Source organism: Budorcas taxicolor, chromosome 19, assembly GCF_023091745.1.
Source record: "Budorcas taxicolor isolate Tak-1 chromosome 19, Takin1.1, whole genome shotgun sequence".
NCBI classification, from domain to species: Eukaryota; Metazoa; Chordata; class Mammalia; order Artiodactyla; family Bovidae; genus Budorcas; species Budorcas taxicolor.
Genome location: NC_068928.1, coordinates 21,535,625 through 21,561,856, shown reverse-complemented (window position 1 = coordinate 21,561,856; position 26,232 = coordinate 21,535,625). Strand labels below are relative to the sequence as shown.

General features: G+C 53.5%; 2 protein-coding genes across 2 annotated transcripts; both read left to right on the top strand.

Moving 5' to 3' along the window:
• The first annotated feature begins 864 nt into the window (after positions 1-864).
• BHLHA9 (basic helix-loop-helix family member a9) lies at positions 865-1,539 on the top strand. Its single transcript, XM_052658875.1, has one exon. The coding sequence runs from the start codon at positions 865-867 to the stop codon at positions 1,537-1,539; it is 675 nt and encodes a 224-aa protein (XP_052514835.1).
• Positions 1,540-8,982: 7,443 nt separating this feature from the next.
• TRARG1 (trafficking regulator of GLUT4 (SLC2A4) 1) lies at positions 8,983-23,350 on the top strand. Its single transcript, XM_052657844.1, has 3 exons — positions 8,983-9,369; positions 19,075-19,279; positions 23,262-23,350. Exons 1-3 carry the CDS (start codon positions 8,983-8,985, stop codon positions 23,348-23,350), a joined length of 681 nt encoding a protein of 226 aa, XP_052513804.1.
• Positions 23,351-26,232: the final 2,882 nt, after the last annotated feature.

Below are 26,232 nucleotides of genomic sequence, written 5' to 3'. Positions count from 1 at the left end.
CCAGGCTTCCCCGTCCCTGGGATTCTCCAGGCAAGAACACTGGTGTGGGTTGCCATTTCCTTCTCCAATGCACAAAAGTGAAAAGTGAACGTGAAGTCGCTCAGTTGTGTCTGACCCTCAGTGACCCCAATGGACTGCAGCCTTCCAGGCTCCTCCATCCATGGGATTTTCCAGGCAAGAGTACTGGAGTGGGGTGCCATTGCCTTCTCCGAGAGGGTGAATAAGGCCCAAGCAAAACCCAAACCCGAAATTCCAGCCAGCCTCACTCTGGGAGCTGAAAGAGCCAGAAACTCCAGGTCCATCTTAACTGCAGGGCCCTGTGGTCTCTGATTTGCCCCCTCTTATGGGTCCTGCTGGAACAGTCATGCTACCCTCTGTGACAGCCCTGTGGTTGCCCACAGGCCTTGACAAAACTTTCAGGGTTCTTTAAACACACTTAACTACCCCTGGGTCCCTTCTGTGTACCTATCAGCTCTCCTGCCCGCAGGCCAGATTTGGCACTCAGGGCGAAGAATGTGGACCCCAGCCACCCCAGAGAGGCCCTGGAGTGAAGCTGGGCCAGGTCTCTCCGTGGCTGGAGCACTGCCCTGGGCGGGTCCCGCTGCCCACCTGGCCCCTTCCTACAAGAATCTGCATGCTTCCTCCCTCTGGGTTCCTCCCTCACCAACCTACCTGGAGGCAGGTCATAAAGCAGGAGGAGGAGAGAGATGGATGGATGAGGAGGGCGGAGAGCCACGTGGTGCCATAAAGCCCCAGCTAGAGAGGGCCTGTCCTGGAGTGTCCAGGCTGCAGGAGTGCACGCTCAGAAGGTGGACTGTCAGCCTTGGGAGCCGGAGCCGGGACAGCGAGGCCCGGGAGGAGGCCATGCACCGAGGCGCGCCAGGACCAGGCCTCAGGGGCCTGAAGGGGGCTGAGGGCTCTCCTCAGGACTTGGGGAACTCTTGCCTGGAAGCTGGGAGGGATTTTGGGGTGCTGAGAGAGAACGGCGGCCCCCGAGGTCTGGGCGAGGTGGAGGAGGTGACCGGGAGTAGAAAACGCAGCCGGCCCGTGCGGTCCAAGGCGCGGCGCATGGCCGCCAACGTGCGCGAGCGCAGGCGCATCCTGGACTACAACGAGGCCTTCAACGCGCTGCGCCGCGCGCTGCGGCACGACCTGGGCGGCAAGAGGCTCTCCAAGATCGCCACGCTGCGCAGGGCCATCCACCGCATCGCCGCGCTCTCCCTCGTGCTGCGCGCCAGCCCCGCGCCCCGCTGGCCCTGCGGGCACCAGGAGTGCCATGGGCAGGCCGCGCGCGGAGGGGACGCAGGAGACCTGGGCTCCAGCCCGCCGGCGCCGCCGCCGCCTGCCGGGCCCTTCGCGCCGCGCTGCGCCTCGTGCCACCCGCACACGCCCCTGGGGCGGCCCAGGGCGGCGGCCGAGGCGCTGCCGGGCTGGGCCCAGGCCTCCCACGGAAGCTGGCGCCGAAGCCTCGGGGCTCCCTCGGCCTGGCCGCGGGGCCTCCTGCGAGCGGGCCCCGGGCTGGGCCACCAACACTCCTGACCAGGCACCGAGCGCACTGAAGGGCCCGAAAGGAGCCAGCGGCAGGATGACCACAGAACGGGAAGATTAGAAAGCCATCCCTGGCAGAACCGAATGGGCTGAAGCCTGATGGGGAAAGGACACGCTTTGTCGGTGGGAAGGAACTCTGGAGACTGGGCCGCACCTCCTAGAATCCCGGGAACCCAGCCAGGAGCCGGATTCTTCTGAGCTCTTACCTTTGGACGTGAACTCTCCTTGGAAAGTGACTTTTGCATCTCGGTGCCTCTGAGTCCTATTGTCTCTTGCTTTACAAAAAAAAATTTTTTTTGAGGAGAAATGAAGACCTTTGGACAAAGTGGGGGGTTTATGTGGGAGGTACCTGATGGGGTCTGATGACTCAGCGTGGGTCCCCTCCCCCTGCCTGTGCTGATGCCCCAAGTCTGTGGTCTGGGGGAGGCCATCAGAAGCAGCCAAATAAAAAGGAGGAGCTGTCATCTCTGTCTGCTAGCAGGACTCCACGGGGCCCAGGAACCCAGGGTGGCGGGAAGGCCCCAAGAGGCCTGGGGCCTCACTCTGGAATGATGGGCCCCTGGCCTGAAGCCCACAGGTAGGAACTAGGAGACATTGGTTCCTGCAAGAGCCCAGGTGTGAGCAAGCACTGTGAGGGAGCCCTGTGGGAGAGGACGTTATCTGGAGATGAGGAGCGAGTCTGGGAGGCTGACGATGTGGTCAGAACTGCTGTCTGCCGTGAGCCGCAGAGAGTGTGGCAGTAAGAGCAGGCTGTGGGCCGTTCTCAGGGAGGGAAGCTGGGGGCAGGGCCAAGGACTTGGGGGGCATCAGCAACTCCTGCTGGTACCCCAAGCGATGGGCGGATGAGGCTCCCGGGGAAGAGTGGGAGTGTGGACTGTGCCTCTGTGATGAGGGGCAGATTTGGAATCCAGGAAAGTGGGGCTTGGGCCAAGGCTGCTGCAGAAGAGGGAGCGGCAGCTGGCCCCCCTTGAGAAGGCTGGACAGCTGCTCTGTCTCTAAGATGAGCACCCCGAGCTCACGTCCAGCCTCACTGACCAGGCTCACATCGCTGGTGCTGCTCGCTATGAGGACCCAGACATGACAGGGAAAGCCTGAGGGCTTGCTGGTCTCCTTGGAGAGTTGGGGGCAGGGGGAGTTCCACAGCTCAGAATGGGGGACCCCACAGAGGCTGGAGAGATGCCCATAGTCTCCCAGGGAGGAGTGAGGGGTCCCCAGAGCACTTGAGATGAGGCTCATCGTCCTAATTACAGGTGTCTCTGCTTTCTGCAAGTGAGACCCTGGCTGGCACACTTGGCATCCGGTCCCCAGGCCCACAGACCCCAGGGCTCCACATTTCACAGGGCGCGTGGCCGAGTCACGGATCAAGAAGAGCCTTAGACTCTGGGGCAGTGGGCTCTTGGGGCCCCACCAGGAGCAAAATGTGGGGCCCTGGCCCCAGGCCTGCCCACTGAGCGTCCCCTGTCAGGGAGAGGCAGTACCATGGTCTGACAGCAGAAAGGAAAGAGCCAGGCTGTCCTGGGATCCAGGCTCTGTTCTGCACTTAATACATGTGTGCCCACTTAACCTCTCTAAGGCTGGGGCGGGGCGGTGCGGGAGGGGTTCACCTCTGACACAGGTGGCTCCACCTCAGGATGGCTGTATTAACCTTCTTTCATCAGGCGGTATCTGGCAATTAGAAGGTGTTCCACAATTGGTAGTGTTTGCATATTATAATTTTCTGACAGACAAGCCTGGACAGTGCTTCCACCTTGCTTCAGCCTCAGGTTTGTATTCTCTGGAAACATGATAGAAATGACCATCAAGTCCTGCTTTTCGGAGTTCCAGGATTAAAAGAAATGAGGGTTCTTCCCTGGCTTGCACGGTCAGCTCTGGAAGGGAGAGGGCACCCTCTGCAGGTGAGATGGGGAGTGTGCTGCAGACTCTGAAGGCAGTTTGAGGATGTGGAAGTATTGTCTCCTTACTTACCAGCTGAGTAACCTTGGCAAATCGTCTTAAGGGCTTTGAGCCTAGGTGTTTACATCCGGTATAATGGACTAAATAAGTCCTTATATCATAGGCTGTTCTGCAGACTAAAAGAGAGAATGCATTTAAGGCACTTAGCATGGCGCCTGGCCTACGAAATCACTCACTGCATGAAAGGTATTTAATATTAAGACCAATTCCATTTGTAGAGCTGTTAAATGGAGAGAATGCATGGGAAGGTATTTTATAAAGTCTGCAACACATTAGTTATTAACATTGTTTCATCCGGGCTATCTGTTTGAGGGCACATATCTGCATATTTACAAGATGATAAGTAAATATTTGCCTGGCATGTTTACAGAAATGTGTAGACATGTGAATTTTTGTGTGTGCACATGTGTATCTATTGACCTAACAGGTACCCCCTCCGCTCCCTGATTTTTAAAGGGTGCTAGACCAGAATATCTTTAATTATGCACCTTCCAGGTTTTCTGGCGGAGAAGGCAATGGCACCCCACTCCAGTACTCTTGCCGGGAAAATCCCATGGTGGAGGAGCCTGGTGGGCTGCAGTCCATGGGGTCGCTAAGAGTTGGGCACGACTAAGCGACTTCACTTTCACTTTTCACTTTCATGCATTGGAGAAGGAAATGGCAATCCACTCCAGTGTTCTTGCCTGGAGAATCCCAGGGACGGGGGAGCCTGGTGGGTTGCCGTCTATGGGGTTGCACAGAGTCGAACATGACTGAAGCGACTTAGCAGCAACAGCAGCAGCAGCAGCAACAGCAGGTTTTCTGGAACCCTTGCTTGAGTTCTTTGTTTGCCTCCTAAAACCATATCCGTTCTCCAAGATGACTGATGTGCTGTGAAAAGAAGCTACATCCCTGATTATTGAAGACATGAAAGTTATCAACCAAGACCACATAGGTTTATCCAAATGCAGTGGAAAATAGTACAAGGATAGGTATTAAATGAATATAAAAAGGAAAGTTCTGGAAAGAGAAGACACACATAGAAGTCAGAGCTGTAAAAACCATGGCTGAAAGAGATGCATGACTGATACACCTAAAGACAGAAATTATGTATCTATAAGATTAATCCCCACAGAGTACTCAAGTAATGTTCAAAGGAGAGAAAGGGCTAACTTGGAAAGGGCAGAGAATAATAACAATTATAGCACTTTTTACATCGTGAATGAGACATGCCAGCAAAAGTAAATAACAATCGTTAAGACCCAAATGTCAGAGATGTGGAGAAAGGGGCACATTTACAGATTTCTAGTTGTATTGTGTATCTGTTCTTTTTTTTGGTAGAGAACAATTTGGCAAAATCACAGTAAAAATACACCAAGAAAGTAATTCAAAAGGAAAACAAAAAAATTTTTTTTAAAAGGAGGTCCCAGTGGCACTGTATCTAACAGTGAAAGGCTTGAAGCAACACAGATACTTAACCAGAGAGGCCTGGGCAAAGCAAACTCAGGTATTTGCAACAGGATGCCAGCAATGGTAGCAGGGAAAGCAGATCAAACTGGTCTGTGCCTGCTGCTAAGTGTGGACCAACAGGTAGGCGCAGGAAGCGACCTGGAGAGAATTTGGGGGATGTAAACAGGGTCAATATCCATTCGGCTCTTGATAATTGTTTTTAAAAGTGAAAGCTTTGTTTGCTCAGGGCACGTTCTAAAGAGGAGTGGGGAAACGTTTTGAGCATAGACAGCAAGGATTCCTTTGGAGGGACTCAGGGTGGCACTAGTGGTAAAGAACTCACCTGCCAATGCAGGAGGCATAAGAGACACGGGTTCGATCCTTGGGTCAGGAAGATCTCCTGGAGGAGGCCATGGCAACCCACTCCAGTATTCTTGCCTGGAGAATCCCATGGACAGAGGAGCCTGGTGGGCTACAGTCCCTACCATAGGGTCGCAAAGAGTCGGACACAACTGAAGCAACTTAGCACACACATACCTCACTGGATGTCAAACTGGGGTGCTTGCTGATAGGTGAATGGCCACATCAAGTTTTGCTCACATTTTGCACTCATGTGTGTATGTGTGTGTAGACACCAGAAGGCTGCCTGAAGCAGGGCAGCCGGGCCCAGGTGGGCCTCAGTGAAAAGTGGAATTTGCTTAATTACTCCTACCTTGTCAGCCCCACAGGGTTTCCCGATACCCAGTGCGATACTGAGGATAAAACGGCTTGTGGTCACAGTTACAGGGTTTTTCTTTCTTTTTACCTCTTCTCCTTGCATTAGGCTCAAACTGACCTAACCTTCTGAGGTTTGTGTCTCTGCGCACTCCAGGTCCACTTTCCATACCATTGTTTCCATCTCAGAATTCTTCAAAGCCCAGGATGCACTCAGGTTGAGGCAGGTAGAGGTGGATTTAGCAGCCGTGTGGACACCCTGGGCACTTGATTGGTGCTTTTATCTTCCTCTGGTTCCTCCAGTCAGCCGTCACTGTGAGCCAAGCGCATGAAGAGGGAGCTGGGGGCACACCTGCCCCCTCCCCAAGACCTCACAGCCCATTGGGGATGGGGCAGAGAGAGGGGAATGACTTTCTTCAGTGACCTGCAACCATACTAGGGAGCAGGGAGGTCAGCCCACAGCAGAACAGAAGGGCGGATACCACCTGTGTAGCTACGGGGTCTTATAGCACAGACCCGCACCTGGGGCCCACCGGCGGGACTGCAGGCGGAGTCGGAGGGGGGAGCTCAGCGCCTTCCCTTCTAAAGGCTGCTATGGGCTTAGCTTCTGGCTGCTCTGCAGAAAGTGGGCCCCGGCTTCCCAGATCTTCACGTTGAAAGTCTGCAATCCCCGTTTTTATGTGAAGTGGATTTTTAAAAAACACGTTGCGCACCAAACCCACTTTGCCCGATGGACCTGGCCCATGGGCTTCCAGTGAAGACTTCAGTTGAGGGTGGGGGTGGAGGGGAGGTGGCACCTGCAGGTGGGGGCAGGACCAGGCTGCAGCCGGAGCAGCTGGCTGCGTTGGGCTCACCAGTCCCGGAGCCCAAACCAGGAGCTCCTTGTCCTCGCTTCTCCCCCACCTCCCTGGTCCCCACTCTCATCTCTGGTCCTTCCCCTCATCAGCACCAGGCCACTAGATGGCGCCACAAGCCCAGCATCTCACAGTGCAGAGCAAACCCGGCTCCCTAGTCCGGGAACCCATTTACCTGGTAGTCTTGCTACTATGGGTCACCCTGGGGACTTCTTGGCTCTTTCTTGTTTCTTCCAGTTTTTATTAAGTAAAAAAAAGCTTCTTTATGTCAGGTTTCTTCTATCCTTCAGGCCAGTGCTGCCCGATAGAAATACAATGCAAGCCATGTTTTAAATTTTCTGGTAGGCATATTAAAAGGAGAAAAGAGACACAGGTGACATTAACTTTTTAAATGTTTATGTAACTCAGTATAGCAAAAATATTATCATTTCAGTATGTAGTCTACATACACTGTGTTAATGAGATATTTTAAATTTTTTTGGTACTGTTGGAAATCCAGTGTGTGTTTTATATGTATAGCATATCTCAGTGTGGATGAGCCACATTTCAGGGGCTCTATAGCCAGATTTGGCTGCTGGCTATGGAACTGGCCTGGTTAGGCTGTTTAGTGGTAGGTCCATAGGGCCTGAGTCCTCCCCACCAAGAGTGAGCTTCTAGATTGTAACATGGAATTCTGGCCAAGCTGGACACTGACTTAGAGTCTAGGACCCTTGGGCATCCAAACTGCCACCATCTGCAGAAGGTCTCTTATTTAAAAATTTTTTTTAGTTTTTTTAATTTTGGGCCCTGCCTCAAAGCTTGTGGGATCTTAGTTCCGCAACCGGGGATTGAACCCAGGCCCTCGGCAGTGAGAGCTTGGAGTCCTAACCACTGGACTGCCAGGGAATTCCTGAAGGTCTCTTATTTTAAAAGCAGGTTTCTAGAAGTTCCTGGGCAGAAGGGCCCAGTTCACTCCCCTTGCCCAGTCCCTTCTTCCCCTTTGTGGCCAGCTCACCATTCTCTGCCCATCACACCCTCTTCCACCTTGTCTTGGCTCTTGCTGGAAGCAGCATTTCTGAAGCCAGTGTGATACACAATTCAAAGATACTTTTTTCTGCTAAAATGGCTCATCTTGCTCCAAACCAGTTTCTGGATGTGATGGATTCATGCCTAATTGGGATACAGTTTGAAATGAGTCTGGGTTTCGTTTTCCTAACCTCTGATCTCAGATGAACTCCACAACCTCTGAGACTCCTTCTCACCTCTAATTTCTCAACCCCATCCCAATACATGACCTATGCCTTCCTCCAAACCACAGACAAGCATCCAGATGCACACACAAACCCTGGTGGTTCCGGGTCACCTTATAAGGCCACGTAAGCCGGGAGATCGGGCATGTAGAAAGAGATGCAGAGAATAGAGAAGGTGGCAGAAACGGAGGAGATGTGAGAGAACTGAGAGAGATGGGACAGGCAGCCAAGACCGTAGCCCTTCAAGCGGGCATCTTCCCCGAGGAGCTCCTGAAGCAGAAGGATCTTTGCTGGCTCTTTAAAAGCACCTCAGAAAAGCCCTAAGGGCCATGAGATGGGGCCAACGCTCCTCCCTAACAGCCCCTCTGCCACCCCTCGGGAGCTGCTCAGACACCCATTCAGAGGGTGCAGACACAATCCTCCTCCAGGGGCCCCACGAGTACTCACTCTACCCCTCCCTCCAGAGCTTGGAGCCTGGCTCTGGTCTGGACATCTCTGGGGCTTGCAGGGGTCAGGTTCAAGGTGGCATGCAATAGGTCCAGAGTGCAGTGTTTCACAGCAGATAGGAGAAGCAGGAGCCTGCTCCAGGAGAAGAGGAGCCGAGGGCTCAGTCTCCCGGGACAGGTGAAGGCACACCCATTTGGACCCACTTTGCCTTTCTTCCCTATCCAGAGCCCCCAGTGCAGAGGAGGGGTCCTGGGTCCGCAGCGGGAGCCAGAGGCTGGTCCAAGCCACCTGGGCAGGGCTGGGCTGGGGAAGAGGCAGAATGCTGCCGGGTGGTTCTCTGGGGAGAAGTGAATTGAAAAGCATCTCTGAGGAGGGCAGGGAGGGAGGGAGGCTGGGTGTTGTGTACACACACACACACACACACACACACACACACAGCCTCCCTGACTTAGCCCGAGCCTCACTCAGGAGAGGAGCAGTCTCCTCTCTGCTCCTGAAGCTGCTTTCTGCTCCTTCCCCGCCCATCTGAGCTGTCGGCAGCACCAGCGAGGTTGGCCTCAAACTTGAATGGGGCTGAAGGCTCCGGCTTCCTGGAGCTCCACGGGGTGGCAGGCTGGCCGCCGCCTCTGAGTTCAGCTGGCCTGGAGAAGCCGACCTTCCCAGCCCCCTGGCTGGCCCTGGCTCTCCTGGGTGACACGTCTGCCCCTGACCTGTAGGCCTCCAGTCCGGGCCAAGGAATGGTGCGCTGAGGTCCCTCGGAAGCCCCTCGTCCCATCCTGGAGCTGGAGCAGCCCAAGGCCCAGGCCAGCATGGCCAACCCCGGACAGCCTCAGTTTTCCCCGGCGCGGGAGCCAGGCACTGCCTCACCCCTGGACCTGCCAGAGATGGAGAAGCTCCTTGTGCAGGTCGGGGGCCAGGATGATAAGCCCCTGAAGCCGTCCAAGTCCCTCTCGGGGCCTCTGGACCTGGAGCAGAATGGCCACAGCCTGCCCTTCAAGGTGATATCCGAGGGGCACCGGGAGGCCTTGCACCCCCTCTCATCCTCCCGGGCCAGCTCCAGGCGGGCGTCCTCCACGGCCACCACCTCTTATGCCCAGGACGGAGAAGTTCCCAAAGATTATCTCATCCTTGCCATCGCCTCCTGCTTCTGCCCCGTCTGGCCCCTCAACCTCATGCCCCTCATCTTTTCCATCATGGTAAGTGCTGCTCTTCATCGCAGGGTGGGGGCTGGTTTTGGTCAGCAGCCATGCTTCCCTGGCAGGCACCAGTCACCCTACCTAGGGTGTTGAGAGAAAAACTGGGATCCCGGGGGGTGGGGAGGGGAGACTCCCCATCTTAGCCGGCCTATTACTCCCCCTTGGAGAGGGGTCCAGCGCCCCCAGAGCTTCAGTTTCCTGTCCTCCTTCATCTCTGCTCCTGGACATCACAGCTTGACTTTGCACACATCCCTGCTGGGAAGGGGATCCCAGAGAGATGCCCGGAGCTAAATTCTGCCCGGAAAGGACAGCCAGCTTGGGGGTCTGGCCTTTGCAGGGGCCGGGGGCTTTGTCGCAAGGAGTCATTCCTGAGTGGGGCTGTGAATCAGCAGAGATTGCAGCCAATATGGGGTATCAGGGCCCTGTGTTCTCAGGAGGGGAGCCAGGCATCACCTCCCCACCCCACCCCATCCCCAGGGCCTCCTGGGTGTTCTAACAGCTTCTGGCAACTCTGGTTTCCAAGAGCGAGCAGTAACTTCCCTGCCATGGACTGCGGGCCCCAGGGGCCAGCCCTGCCAGGGCTGCTCCTCTGGGGGGAACTTCTTGCTAGGGCCCTCTGGGCCTTGCCTTTGTACTGATTTCAATATCTGTCTTCCTGCAGGGGCGGGAGGGGTGGTCTGGGCCACAGGTGGGAACGCATGTGTATCAGAGGGCACGGCTGGCCTGGCCAGGGAGGGGCATGGGGGCTCATCTTTGCGTCTCCCATGCTTGTGTTGTAGGGTTTTGAGTACATAACCTTTGATCGTCTCCAATCCAAGCTGTTGGGATCGGGCTGCTGGCAGAGGAGCCCCAGGAAATGTTGGTAGCTATTGGCAAGTGAATTTCATATTTCAGGAAGTTGAGAGAGACAGACAGAGAGAGAGGCTGGCAGGGAATAACTTTCAGAATGAGGTTAGGAGCAGGGGATGTTACACTGAGAGGGGAGACAGTGACTGCTTGTCCCTGGAGGGACTCCACTATTGAGTTATCCGTCATCCAGTCCCCAGGAGATGTGGTCTTTCCTGCTGCCACACTGTCCACTGAGAAAACACTTATTTCCTTATACATCTCTCTCCACTTCACGGAGGCCCAGTTTCCAGCCAAGGGCACCTTCCCCAATCCCCAGCACTACCTGCCAGGGCTTTAGGGGGAAACTGACAACATTCTCAGGTCCCAGCAATTGGCTAATTTGCGTGGGAACAAGAGCCAGGGCTGGGCAAGGCCTTTGAGGAAATTCCTGTGCTGCCTGCGGCTCTTGGGGGGCAGATGGAGGCGGAGCTGGGCCACAGGGATCGCCGCCAGTGGCTCTGGGTAAGGACAAGCTCTTGGTTACTGGGAGAAACCCCATGCGGGAGACCAGCTTTGGGGAGGGAAAGCAGACAAGGGTCCAGGAGAAAACTGTTGCTAAAATCCATCTTCTGGTGGGGGTGGCAGAGTGTGAGCTGGGTAAAAGGTGCCTTTGTCAAAGGAAACCTGGGCCCACAGCTGTGGGACCACTGAACCTACCCCTGGTGCATTTCTACATCCATCTTGGGTTCTTGAATCAGGTCTGATGGTTGCCAGGCCTGGGGCAGGGAATACGGTGCTAAACCAGACACCATCACCAATTCCCACAAGCCTCCTGTCCAGTGGGGAGAAATCTGTAAACAGATCCTAACAACACATTGCAAGAAGTGCCCATGCTAGACAAAACCACAAGGTATTGTGCGACCTCAGGCAAGTCACTCAAACCTCTATTCTCAGTATTCCCATCTGCAAAATGGGTGTCAACATAATACCTAAACTATAGAGTTGTATGAGCCACACAAGGGGCTTTCCCAATGGCGCAGTGATAAAGAATCGGCCTCCAATGCAGGAGACACAGGTGATGCAGGTTCGATCCCTGAGTCGGGAAGATCCCCTGGAGAAGGAAATGGCAACCCACTCCAGTATTCTTGCCTGAAAAAGCCCATGGACGGAGGAGCCTGGCGGGCTACAGTCCAAAGGGTCACAGAGTCGGACATGACTGAGCGCCTAAAGCACACCGCTGTGAGCCATGCAAAGTGCGAAAGCACCCAGCACATAGTAAGCGCTAGGACGTGGAGGCAGAAAACTAGGCCAGTGTCTCCCTGGTGTTGGGTTTTTTCTTTTAGAGCTTTGAAATAAAATTCACATAGCATACCATTCGGGGCTTCCCAGGTGGCACTAGTGGAAAAGAATCTGCCTGCCAATACAGGAATGCAGGTTCAGTCCCTGGGCTGGGAAGATCCCCTGGAGGAGGAAATGGCAACCCGCTCCAGTATTCTTGCCTGAAGAATCCCCATGGACAGAGGAGCCTGGCGGGCTACAGTCCATCGGGTCCAAAGAGTTGGACAAGACTGAAGCGACATAGCATGCACGTGTTTTTAAAGTCTGTACTGAATTTGTTACAACATTGCTTCTGTTTTTATGTTTTGGTTGTTTGGCCTCCAGTCATGTGGGATTTTAGTTCACTGACCAGGGATTGAACAGGAAACCCCTGCATTGGAAGGCAAAGTTTTAACCACCAGATTCCCAGGGAAGTCCCAAGGGTTAGCATTTTTAAGCAAGATTTTAAAATTGAGGTCGATACATTGTTTTTTACACATAATGTTATTGCATGCTTAATAGACTACAGTAAGGTATAAATGTAACTTTTATATACACTGAGAAACCAAAACATTTGTGTGAGTAGCTTTGTTGTGATATTCACTTTTCTAGTTCATAGGACACTCCCATGCCCCAGGGAGGGAGGGGGTCAGATATTTATTTAGAGTTGAAACATGTGGTCCCACTCAGATAGCAACAGGGGTGAAGGAGAGCCAGAAAGTGAGGAAAGAGAGTTAAGTCTCTATGCTGGTGTCTCCAGGTCTGGCAACAGACTTCAAAGCTCCTCATCTGATGTCTCCTCACTGGTTACCAAGTGAAAGATCAAGCCCTTGACCCCAGGGAGGAAGGAGACCTGCAGCTCTGACACCCTGGCTAGAGCTCACTGTCCGCAGAGCATGTTGTAACATGAGGCTGGCAGAGTCTGGCTGATCATTCCCATTTAACAGATGAGGCAACTGAGGCATGCAGAGCAGTGCCTTGCCTTTGCTCACACAACTGGCAAGAGGCGCATCAGCTGGCTCCTGATCCAGCGTTCTCTTCACCTGCCCCACCCTGCATCTACCTCTGCAACAAGGACGGCATGTCTCTCCCAGGGAAGCCAGATCTGGGCATTTGTGCAGGGAGGGGATACTCCCCTTCTCTCTTTTTCTCCCCTGCCTCCCAGTGGCCTCCTCCCTGTCACTCACTCCATCAGTGGAAGACTAATGGATCACCAAGCATTCTTCCCACTGTGGCTTTGACAGGGGCCAGCTGAGACCAGGGCTGGGACCAGGGGCTCTATCTCAGGAGCTGTGATCACAGGTGTCCAGACCTGGCCCTGCTCAGCCCCACAACCTCCCATAAGCCTCCTGGGATAGTCAGGGCAAGGCTGGCTTCATCCATTTTATTTCCGGGTCAAGCTGAGAAATAACCATGCTTCCTGATCCAGCAAGGACTCCTGTCAATGAGAGATGCTGGACCCCAAGCAGTGAGCCTTCAGTTGCTGATCAAGCAAGCATCAGACACACTTGGGTGTGTATCACATCTCTATCCCTTTTAAGGCACATGACCATATCCAAACCACTCAGCTTCCTTCCTTAGCTCCAGTTTCCTCATCCATAAAATATGTGTAATAAAACCATCTACCTCCTAGGGCTGTTGGGAGAATTAAATGAGCTAATGAGTGTGCCAGAGCCTGGCACATAGTAAATGCTTAATAAATGGAAGTGGTTGCTGTTATTATTAATGCTGAATGAAACTGCAATGTCAGAGGAAAGAGCGAACCCCCAGAGCTGTGGTCCCCAACCTTTTTGGCACCAGAGACTGGTTTCATGGAAGACAACTTTTCCATGGACCAGGGGGTGGGGGATGGTTTCAGGATGATTCAAGTGCATTCTGTTATTATTATTGTGTATATTTCTATTGTTATTACATCAGCTCTACCTCAGATCATCAGCCATTAGATCCCAGAGATTATCTGGCTTTCAGGCAAACGCGGCTTTTAGCAAATTGGACATAATGGAGTCTCACCCCTCATTACATCCCCAGAGGAGGTGGGCAGCCCTGCCTGTGGTTTTGGTGGCAGCCTCTCTGGAAGTTGCTCCCACAGCATGTGGGAGCGATGCGGAGATCCAGAGTGGCTTCATCGCTGCCTTACTTAGGCATTTTTGACAAGTTAATTATTTACCTGATATGTTGCAGGCTCATTTTCATTCATTTATGATTTATCCCTTTCCTCAATGAGAGTGCTACGCCCTGACCAGGGCTGATAGTCAGCTGGCATGCAGGCATATAGCTTAAGATATTAACAGACTTCTGAAACCGCTGGTAAACTGCTGCTGTCTCAAGCCCCTAAATCTCCCCAGCTGCTCCCATCCACCATTGCAGCCACCCTGACTCCTCCCCTAGGGCGCTCCCCCCACCAATCTGTCCCTTCTCTCAAGCAATGGAGGAGTTAACCTGTAGTCAGGGCATTTCAGGGTTTCTTGGTGATTCAGGCAGTAAAGAATCCGCCTGCAATGCGGGAGGCCTGGGTTCAATCCGTGGGTTGGGAAGATACCCTGGAGGAGAGCATGGCTACCTACCCCAGTGTTCTTGCCTGGAGACTCCCCCTGGACAGAGGAGCCTGGCGGAGTACAGTCCATGGGGTTGCAAAGAGTCGGACATGGCTAAGCATGCTACAGCCCAGCAGGGGCCTTTCAGGATGAATTGCACGTTTGCAGAGAGAATGATGCAAAGAAGGCACGGAGAAGCGCACCTTTCGGCTTTCAGAAGCTGGGAGGTGCTTGATCTCTGTGGAAGGGCTGATAACTGATCAGTCCTGGCACGTCCTTTCTGTTTGTTTTTGGCCGCGCTGTGCGGCTTGTGGGATCTTACTTCCCCAAGTGGGGATTGAACCCCTGCCCCCTGCAGTGGAAGCACAGAGTCTTAACCGTGGGCCCTGGATCCTGGCACATCTTGCCTCTTCTCTTGCGGTCTGCTGGGCCTTGGTCTGAGCCTCATAGGTGGAGGAAGCTCTTTCCTGAGATCTGTAGCCTCCTTCCTCTGGCTGGTTTCAGCCTCTGGCAGTTGTCCTCAGCATCCTCTTCACCCCATCCTCCCCGCCCCCACCATCCTTTCCCCATATTCACGCTTGTTTTCAGCGTCTTTCCTCACTGATGTATTAACCTGAGTTCATAAATCGTTTTCTCACTCACCATTCCCACAACCCCTGTGATCACAAACAATCTATTAATTCAGTCATTAAGACTGTTACTGCAATTATTATATTGTGCCTTCAACTTGAGCTGTTTTGTGTAAGAGGAAGATGATGCAGCTGATAGGGATGGAGAACAGCTGGTAATCTACTCAAAAAGAGAAATGAGGGTTTTCTTACAGATCCTTCATTTGGTAACTCATGGGGGGTGGGGAGGAACTTCAGAAATGAGGGCCAGCTAGCAGTGGAGAACTTCTCGGGTAGAAGCAGGGCTCCAGACTTCCCTGGCGGTCCAGCGGTTAGGATTCTGTGCTTCCACTGCAAGGGGCACAAGTTCGATCCCTGGTGGGAGCACTAAGATCTTGCATGCCATGTGGTATGGCCAAAATAATAATAATAATAAAGATAGGGCTGCATACTTAGAGGCAATTACTTTCCCTCCATTTTACAGATCTGAAAGCCAAGATTTACAGAATAGTTGTGATATTTACATTGGACAGAATGTATAACGTGCCTGACACCACAAAGCAGCCACAATTAGGTTTGCTCTGATCCATCTGGCCATTTCCAGGGTGTCTCCTTAATGGCACCTCTCATGCTTGAAGGCATGTATCATTGATCACTCTGTGGTTAAAGAAGTGCGACTGGGTTCAGTGTAACTGAAAAAACATCTCTCTCACCTTTCCTCCTCACCTCTCATACCCAAGAAGCTACACGTGTGCCTCTCTCCATGGTCCTGAACCATTGCTGCACAGACAACTGTTTTTCTGAAAAATGGGGGTTGGGGGGTGCAGGACACATCTCAAAGCCTCTGCCCTTCCCCCCACCAAGGCCATACTTACAGCCGACAATGAGTCCCTTGATTATGATTCAAGGTAGCTCCTGGATTTCAGAACTTGAACTTCCTAGAAATCCCAGAAGTCTTTCTGCATGTTGCTCCCTTTCTCTCCCATTGTTGATTTGGTGTTGATGTCCTGAGTTCAGTGACCTGAGCTGCCAGCTGTTAGAGCCTTTTATCCTCTACCACTCCTATGAGGCAGGGATTGTCATTAGGAGGCTTTACAGATGCGGAGCTGGAGCCCAGACCACCATGCAGGTGTGGTGTGAGAAGCAGCTGCAGAAGTGGAGACAGGCCAAATCAGGAGGGGGCCACCTGTCACAATATGGAACTTGGATTTGGTCCTGTGGGCAGCAGGGAGCTTACAACTGGGTGAGATAAAGAGAGGATTTCTTCAAGACAGGAGAGAAAAAGATACAGTTAAGAAGGAGAGGGTGGGAAGACCAAGGAGAGCTGGTGCCCTAATGTCCCTGGGGAGCAGAGAGAGACTGAGGTCTGGACTTGAGCTTGCATAGTTCCTGACATGAGGTAAATGTTCAGACGATGCTAAGGATGACCATTAGAGTGGAGGTATCTTGGTGGGCTTCACAGAGGAGGTGGAATTGGAGCCCACCATTGAAGGATGGAGAAGATTTGAACGTGTGGTGTTATGGGGGAGCGGGAATGCAGGCGGAAGAAATAGCATGAGCAAAAGCAAGTCAGTGCTCATACCCTGAGTAGCTCAGGTCCAGAGGTCGTGGAAGAGAATAGCAGAGGCTCAAACCAGGAAATACAAGGCTAACCTGAGTTTGGACTTTGTTCGGCAGACAATGGGAGGCCACGGGAGATACTGAGGAAGAGTGATTGCCTCAGCCACCATTATCTCGCTGAGCTTTTATATCAGCTCTTAACTCTCTTCGGATCCCCCACAACAGCTGGGGTATGGCAGGGGTAGAGGTCTTTTGGAAACTTGTATCCAGTCCTACCATCCTCTGCCCCTACGTTTCCATCTTCACGGGCTCTCATTGTTCTGGGATAAGGACCAGCCTCCTTCCTGTGTGGGCAGAGCCCTACCTGGCCTGGCCTTGCCCACCTCTGCAGCCTCCTCTTCCTCACTGTCTCCAGCCACACTGGCCTTTGTCTAGTCCCGCCTGCTCCCTTAGGTCAATAACAATTTATTGATCATCTACATATTTGCCATGTAGGGCCTCCCCCAGGGCCTTTGCACATGCTATTCTCTCTGCCCAGAATACTCTTCTTCCTTTTGAAAAAAATATACTTAATTCTGACTCATCTCTCGTCTTGTTGTTCAGTTGCTCAGTCGTGTCTGACTCTGCAACCCCGTGGACTGCAGCACACCAGGCTTCCCCATCCTTCACCATCTCCTGGAGTTTGCTCAAACTCATGTCCATTGAGCTGATGATGCCATCCAACCATCTTGTCCCCTGTCACCCCCTTCTCCTGCCCTCAATCTTTCCCAGCATCAGGGTCTTTTCCAATGAGTCGGCTCTTTGCATCAGGTAGCCAAAGTACTGAAGCTTCAGCTTTAGCATCTTTCCAATCTCATATGTCAATCCAAATATCCTCCCTTTAGGAAATGTTGCCCGAATCTCCCCTTTTACAAACTCTCATAGCACCAGGCACCTCTTCTTTGAGACACTACCCACAGTTGCAATTTTACTTTTGTGGGGTCATGATGGTGCCCTGCCACCCCCACTGGGATGCAAGCTCCATGAGCATAACAGCTGGGGGCTCGCTCGTTCACTGCTGCCTCCCAGGGTCCTAACACCAGGCCTGGCATGAGTTTCTGCAGGATGGACTGGTGGTGTGGGGGGTAGAAAGGAGAGGAAGAGAGCTTGGAGCCAAGGGGGCATATTCATGAGGCTGTTGCCTTGGCTTGAGTGACAAGTGGCACCTGGAACTAAGGCAGGTGCAGCAAAGCTCCAGAGGACAGTTGCAATGGAATTGACTAGGGGAGGAAATTAATTACTATGTTGGGGTGGGAGGGGAGCTATGACTCAGTGGGAGAACTCTAGGCTGTTTATAATAATTGGGGCTTAAGCAAGAGGAAGGAGGAGAACTAGGCAAGGAGCAGATCTGGGAAGTAGGAAGCTGTGGTTTGGGGCAAAGGGAGTGAGGGCATGCTGCAGCGGGCAGGTGGTGCTGGCCTGGAAGGAGCTTGGCAGAGGGAACCAGGGGGTGGGGCTGAGGGATCAGTTAGAATTCTGAGAGATGAAGGTAGGACCCAGGTGCACCACTGAAGAGAACACAGATGGGAGGGTTGCTGCTCTGAACTTCAGCTTCTTCAAAAGTGGGCAACACCGCCAATCTCACAGGATGATTCAGAGCCTAAACGAGGTAATTTAGGCACAGGCGTTAACAAGCTACGTGACACAAAACAAGGGCTCAATAAGGCTTCATCATCGTTGTTCACCATCATCATCAAGGTACCTGACCCTTCCATGCTGAACTCAGGAGCTTCCAATAATCAGAACATAAAATAACCAAATTGGGACTTCCTCACTGGTCCAGTGGCTCAGACTCAGTGCTCCAAAAGCAGAGAGCCTACGTTCGATTCCTGGTCAGGGAACAAGATCCCACGTGCTACAACTAAAAATGATCCTGCATCCCACAATTAAGACTTGGTGCAGCTAAATAAATTAATAGTAAAAAAAACCAAGATGTGAAAGCAGTCACCACCTTTAGTGGACTCCTTCCTGTTTCTGTTCTAGTGGTCCAAGTTCTAGAGCTGGAGGAATCTAGAGGTCACCAGCCAGCCCTGGGCAGTGGTGAGGGGTCTCCAGGGACAAGCTTGGGACATACCTCCTACTGAGCCACTCCCAGGCCCCTCGGGATACCCTCTGTCTCTACATCCTCTGTTCATCCCCCTCCTTGTACCCACCTGATTTAACCCAACCAAATAGGCCCCAGAGAAGCTGAGCTCACTGAGGATAATAATAATCAGATACAGTCCCTGTGAAGCCGTGCATGGCTCCACCCCTGCCCCAGCCTTCCTGGTTCAAACTCAAGACACCTTACCTTTCCAGTGTGATCTGGGAAGTGGGCTTGTGATGTGGGCGGGAAATTGGGGGAGGGAGGACCAGTGATTTCTTTCCTTTTATGGGAAGAGGGGGCTCACAGAGGAAAGGAGGCAGGTATGTTGGGCCGTAGAAAAAGTCACAGAGGCTGCCTTAGTGCAGCTACAGGAGTGAGCCTTGGGCGGGGGCTCAAGGGGGCCTGGCTTATCTTTCCCACCAGCTCAGCATGGCCTGGACATGGTTCACCCTCCCAGGCCCGCAGTCTCTACTGTACCATCCTGCCCATCCCTGTCCTGAGATAACACCCTGGGGACTTCCCTGGCAGTCCAGTGGTTAAGACTCCGTGCTTCCACTGCAGGGGGCATGGGTTCCATCTCTGGTTGGGGAACTAAGATCCTGAGATAATGCCCAGCATTGCTCGGTTATGTTTCCAGCTGTCCCCAGCTGAACCGGGATGTGTTCGGTGGCTCAGGCAAGGGGCCCCCTGCAAGGCTGCTGAGGACAGGGTTTCTACCACCCTCTCTCTGCAGTCTCGAAGTAGCGTGCAACAGGGGGACCTGGACGGGGCCCGGAGGCTGGGCCGCCTGGCCGGGATGCTCAGCATCACCTTCATCATCATGGGGATCATCATCATCATCGTGGCTGTGACTGTCAACTTTGCAGGTGAGGCCCAGCGGCACCCCGGCTCCCTTGGTGTGAGGACCACCCGGGACAGGGGTGGTGGTAGGGAGAAGGGTAAGAGCTTGTGGGCGCCACAGCCTTCACCTCACACCCCAGAAAAGCAAGCTCTCCAGTCTCCTGCAGGGACCGGCTGAGTGGGACTGGCTTTCTGACTCTCCAATGGCCGGAGAGTAGATCACCAGGAAAGGTCATGGGAAGAGCACAGGCCCAGGAGGCAGAGGCCACAAGTTCCAGTCTTGGCTCTGATGGTCCTGCACCAGGGTCTGCCTGGTTGAGCCTTGGGGTTTTTATGTCGAAAGTGGGAGGAAGACACCTCCAGCACAGAGGCTTTTGTGAGCATCACCTGAGATAGCGCAAGTGACTCTGACTTGTAACCCGGGGGCTTGCCACACAGCATCCCTGCTGAGACAGTCAGGTCTTACTGGAAGTAAACCGTGCCTGTGCTGGAAGTCAGGAAGTGAGACTTTCGGGAACACCCAAAGGTGGTCCAGGCAAGCTATCCAAGCAAGGTGACCAACCTTTACAGATGTGTTACTCACAAAGCCCAGCAGCTTTGAGAATTTCTGGGCTCTGCAGGTCAGTATTGTCCATTTCCCTCTAATCACACACTTGTATTGGAAGCCTCCAACCATCTCTGCCCCTCTAGTGACCAACCTACGCTTTTCCCCTAAAGACCTTGCGCCACCACCTGTGCTCTATGGACCAGAAGCTTGGCTGCTGATACTGGGAACAGGTTGTAAATATAGAATTTCATTCCCCACCCAGACCCTCCGAATAAAAATCTGCACTGTAGTAAGATTCCCAACCCCATCATTAAAGTTTGGGAGGTACTGGCCTAGAATATAGTGTTCATCTTGGGGCAGAAATCCTGGGATTTGGCTGTAGGGTCATGGCTTCATATGAGACGGAAGAGTTCAGGTTTGTAATCAGCTGGCCTGGGTTCAAAAATACCGGTCCCCTCCTTCACCTGTTTGAGCAGAAGCATGTTCCACAAAGTTTGAGAGGTATGCAGGTCCCTGCGAGGCGGGAGCCCACTAGCCCAGGGCACGAGCCTCAGCATCGCTTTCCAGTGCCTCAGTCTCCCTGTCTTGCTCCGCTTGAAGCTGACCCATGACCTTTTCCATGTGTGTTAGTGTTAGACACTCAATTGTGTCTGACTCTGCAGACACAGAAACGGTAAGCCCACTGTAGTCCATGGGGTTCTCCAGGGAAGAACACTGGAGAGGGTTGCCATTCCCTTCTCCGGGAGATCTTCCAGACCCAGGGATCAAACCTGGGTCTCCTGTATTGGCAGGTGGATTCTTTACCATCTGAGGCACCAGGGAAGCCTGTGTTACATTCCATGGCAAGTAACAACTGCTGAACTCAAATTTGCAAGGGGACTGTTTAGCGTTCACTAAAACATTCAAGCAGGAGTGGGTCTAGCCTCAGGGGTCACTGGGCCCACTTGTGAAACAATCACTGAGACTCCAGTCCTCTCCTTGGCAGGAGTTTACTTCCACCCGGAACCTCAAACCGAATCACCACTGTTACCACTTCCCCTGGGAATCAAAAACCCAAATCCTCCAAAAAGGGACCGGGTGACCCCGTGTTCTGAGCTCCGTCCTGCTATCACTGTTCTTTTCTTTACAGTTCCGAAGAAATGAAACTAACTAGGGAGCGGTGCTAGCAGAGGCGGCTCCAGCCCTTTGAAGAGCTCCACCCACACGCCTCACAGAGGACAGGATGATCCCCCAGCTCGAAAAGCACAAACTTGGAGGGAAAACCCCAAGTCCCCCCATTGCTAGCCCACATCAAATGGCGGAAAATGAGAGGAAGAAAGGAAAGGAAAGGACTCTGAAACAGATGAATAATGTGGTCCAGTCTCCTGGGCACGTCCCGGTATTTTAACCCCCGGGGTTCTGGTTGGTTTCTCATCCCCGTGGTTTCCTGGGACTGGCCAAGCAGGCATATACTGCCAGAGTGAGAATAAACCACTCCCGCCAGCGAGACCACAGTGGGGAGAGAGTCCCTGTGTGTCTGATGACCAAGAGCAAAGACACAGACTTTATCTTTTCTATTTTTCTTGAGGTGGGATGAAAAAAAGACGGTCTGCATGCCTTGTGCCACATGCCTGCAACGATCCCAGCCGGTGTCCTGAGCTCAGAGGCTGAACTGCTGCTTAGCACCTGCCCTGGAACCCCTCGGACACATGGGACATGTAGCTGTCCTAGAGAGAGGCAACAGCCACCCTTAAATCCTTCATCGCAGGATGAGGGCACCACCAGGAGTGTTGGTAGAGACAGAAATGGGAACAGCATGACCCATGGACCTCTTCTCAAACATTTCAGCCTCAGGAGCATCTCGGTTGAGAAGCCTGGTCCCAGAACATCTCCCAGTATGACCCAAGTCTGCCTCTTGTTCCCGACCTGGGCTGCAGTCTGGGGCACCAATCAAGAACTCCCGGGGCCCTGACTCCATCTCCAGGTTGGCTAGTGAAGAGGAACTCAGGCCTGAGCTCACATTCGGGGACCACCTGGTTGGAGCACAAACTCAGTGTTCCATGCGGAGGGGCTCAGGGTCCCTGTGCACAGGGGCTGAAGGTCCTCATGCAGAGTGGCTCAGGCGGGGCATGGCTCCCAGCTCCCACACCAACTGCCCCTGATGCGCTACGCCTCACTCTGCGCCCCTGACCAGCCACTAACAGCAAAGGCTTTCCCCGGAGCCAGCCCTGGGACCACCCCTGGGGGAAATTCCTATAGCCTCCCAGGCCCTTAGGGATGTCTCTGCCTCCTTTAGGGATGTGGGTCCAAGAGTTTTTATGAAGGTTTGTTGTTTGCTGGTTCTAGAGAATTTCAAGAGAGAGGGAAGAGCCTGGCTGAAGGGTCCTGTCTTCAGGAACCTGGGCTTGAGAACACACATGCCCAGAATCAGGGGCCTGGACACCGTGGCCTGTGTCTCAGGACCTAATGGGACACCGGAGTGAAGCAGGGCCCCTCAGACTTCCCCCTGGGTCTTTCCTGCTCCCACTTTCCCAGCTGACTGCAGCCCCCAAGCCCTGGGTAATGTGGTGCTCTGGGCTCCCCCACCCCAGGATGCCCTGCCTAGCAGCCAGGGTTCCAGGAGGCTGGGAGGGCAGATTGGCTCCAAGTTGGCTGAGCATGTTTTCTCTGCACCTGATCAGCACCCTCATGCCTCCTTTTAGGGCTCCTGCCTGTCTCCCCCACCCTCCTCAGAGGTTCCTGGGGAGGGAGACTGTTAGAGGCTCTGTCTTCTGGGGAGAGCTCTGGGTCCTGGGTGCCGCTCTGAGCCTTCTAGGAGGGCCTGTGTGATGGAGGGGAATTGAAGGGCGGGTTCAGGGCCCAGGAGTACTGTGTAGATCCCTCTGGGGCTGGCATTCCTGCATCAGTGCCCCACCTGGGAATAACCCCAGCCTCTCTCGCCCCTAAAGGAGGGGCCTGCTGGATCTGCTTCATGGGACCTTTTAAGCCAAAACAGAGATGCCCCTGTTTGTTGGGGAAGGACAGGGATGAGCCCAGAGTCTTTGTGTCACTTTCAAGTTCAGGCTAGGGGAGTTAGGTGGTCTGTGAATCTGACATTCACAGGCCCCAGCTCTGGAAGGAGGGGTCATGAGTGAGTGTCTCCTGGTAGGCCCCAAGGGGTCCCCAGCTTCAGCCCGCCAGGGAGACAACAGCAGTGAACGAGACTGTTTAGGAGTGGTCTCATGGGCAGAGGCAGGGCTGTGGCCTCTGTGTGCTCCGGGACCTTCACACACACCCTGTCCCGCTGTCCATACTCACACCCATGAAAGCAGACCCTCACTGGCTCCTCCTCCAAACCCAGAATAGGAGAGAAAGAGAGAAGCCGCTGCAGACAGCTGCAGGAGCACCCTTCCATTTGGGCAAGAATGACTCGAGTTTTCTACTCATACCAAGAGTGTAGCTCAGAGGCCCCAAGAGGCTGGCCCTTCTGGCAAAGAGGAGCCAAGGATCTGAGGACAGGAAACCCTTCGAAAGTAAGACTGGGAGAGAAGCTCCTCATTGCCCCTCACCCACAGGGCACCTGACACCCCCAGGCCTTGGTGAAGACGAAGGGACAGTGGCCCTGCCTCCCAGCTCCATCGTGGGTCCAGCACTGGCTGCATGAACACCGTGGTCCCCTGGCTTGTGGTGCTGAACCAGCCCCTGCCCAGGCCCCCTAGGGAACAGCAAGCCCCACCCCCCACCAGCCCCCACTTACCAGTTCTCGTCTCTGTATTTCTCTGCATGGAAAGAAATAAAGCTGACTGCCCATCAAGGACCTGTGTGTTTGTGCTGCTGGGCTCAAGGGGCTCCAAACAAGTTGGGGGGCACTGGGGAGCCTGGCAATCCAGGGGCTCTGTTGCTGGCATGAAGCATTCCCTTGCGCAAGCCATTTGCCCTCGCCTAGACTTAGTTCTCCAGGGAGTGCTGGTCTTTCCTTGGCTGTTCCTTCTGGACAAAGACCTCAGGAGTTGAAGAGGAGGTCAGGAGGCTGTGCTGGACATTTTGCAAACCCTGATGAATCCACATGGCCATCTGAGGGAGTCACTAGTGTTATCTTGGGGTTCAGGCTGGTAAACCAAGGCTCAGAGAGGTTCAGACACCCGACCTGGGTCACACAGGACTTGGCCATACAGAAGGTAGTGAAGAAATGTTGGTGAACTGTGTCCCTAGGTCTGACCCCAAAGTTGGCTTCTTGCTGCCATCTCTGCTGCCTGGAGAGCAGAGACCCATGGAAAGAAGGTGAGTTAGTTGTGTGTGTGGTAGGGGGCAGGGTGCGCAGGGAGAATCTATTCCAGGATGACTGCTTGATGGTGGAAGGGGGCAAGGGCTTTAGGAGTGGGGAGCTGGGCGTAGGCAGAGCCACTGGGCTGGGCAGTCAGCAGGAAAGGGAGGACTTGCCACGTGACCCCGATAAGCTGTTTATACTGAGGGCAAGAGGCTGGGGGAAGGGGGAGGGAAGGGCATCGCACTAGGGCGGGGCAGGTAAGCAGAGAGAGCCCCAGGACCCACAGGGCAGCCCAGGCGGTGGGAGTTGGGACTAGCCTGCCTGGGTTCAAATCCTGCCCCTGCGCTTATTAGCTGCGTCTCCTTGGGGAGATTCTTTCCAGCTAGACCAGGGTCCAGGGGAGCGCTTCTCATGTGCCGGGTGCTGGGCTCTGTGTTTTGTGCCAATTGTCTCATTTCGTGGGGCTTCCCAGGTGGCTCAGTGGTAACGAATATGCCTGCCAATGCAGGAGATTTGGGTTCGATCCCTGGGAGGGGAAGATCCCCTGGAGGGAGAAATGGCAACCTACTCCAGTATTCTTGCCTGGGAAATCCCATCGACAGAGAAGCCTGGTGGGCTACAATCCATGGGCTTGCAAAGAGTTGGACACAATTGAACACACACACACACAGACACACACATCTCATTTAGTCCTCACATTACTCTCCATGAGGTGTGTCATCCCATTTTCCTAAGAAGAAAATGAAGCTGAGCAAGGCCAAGTGATTTGTCCAAGGTCATTGAGTCAGGAACCCACGAGGCAGGACAGTCATGGAAGCTTTGCTGATGTGAGCTTCCTCTCCCACCTTAGAGAGTCTGGGAGCAGTTCCAAGGGAGGTGGCTATTTCAGCATCCTTTACGTGTACTACCTGGTATGTGATGGCCACATTTCTCTTCAGCTTTTTGCTTCAGCATTGCATGTGATCTTTTCAAAGGCATTTTGAGCACTGCCTGGGGGGTCCAAATTAGGATGAAATGCTGCCAGTGAACGGCTGCCCATTTAATCACACGCAGGTATCCAGATACCTTCTCCATGTGGTGCCGTGTGTCACTTTACTGCCTGGCTTGGTGATCTGAAAGTTTTTATGGCCATCAGTTTTTCAGATACTACCCAGCTTTAGAAACTTTAAAATGGATGGGGACACGTGTCTGAGATTCAGCAAGGGAAAAGCTGCAGCTTCCACAATGCAGAAGGCCTCAGGTCACAGACGGCTGTGTCCTCTCTGAACCTGGACTCATCACCTGTGAACAGGCTGGTGCTGTGCTCTGCACACCCGCAGGGCTGGCGGAGGTTCAGTGGTGTGTCCTGGTGAACCACAAGGGCTGGACATACATGGGCAATGCTGCAGCTGGAAGAGCACCTAGAATCTAGAAGGGCACCCAGACTAGCCTTGAAGACCCTGCTCCCCTGCAGCCCCAGCCTGACCTTCCTCTCACGGACCCACTGCCGGAGACCACCCCACCTGCCCAGGAGAGCTCGCTGGCTCAGGCCTTAAACCTTCGCTCCCTGGCCGAGTAGCCTTGGTCAGCCACAGCATTTCTGGTCCCCAGTCTCCAGGTAACAGGGTGAGCTGAGCAGGTCTATGAGTGAGCTTCTAAAGCCAGACAGTTCACTGGAATCACCCGGGAGCTTGGGTGGCGTTGGTGCCTGGCTTCCATTCCCAGTGAATCAGGTTTAAGTGGTCTGGGGTGTGGCCTGAACTTCAGAGTTGTTAAAGCTTTCCAGGTGACCCCAGTAGTCAACTGAGGTGGGAGCCACAGGGCTCTCGAGCCTCACCACTCAGCATTAATGGGCATCACCAGGAGTGGTCACAGATGCAGATGCTGCGGCCACACCCTGACCGGAATCTCTGCCCTTTCACAAGATCCCCAGGGGTTCATGTTTGCTGAAGTTGGGGACGCTCAGGGTTAGACGCCTGAAGCCGGGTCAAGTGGGTCAGCTTGGCTGCAGTCTACCCCGTGGCAGTATCTTCTGGTGGGGTGGTCTTTTATATTCCCTCTAAAAATAATAAATTGTTTTCCTTTCCTTTGGCTTGTAGGATCTTAGTTCCCTGACCAGGAATTGAACTCAGGCCCTTAGTAGTGAGACTACAGAGATCTAACCATTAGGCTGCCAGGGAATTTCCATTTTCATTCCTTTCTTTCAAAAATCTATTGAAACAAATGGAGAAAATCTAGGCAATACTGAGAAGCCAAGAGAGGGACATTGAGAGAACCCCCTGATAAGTTAGGGGGGTCTC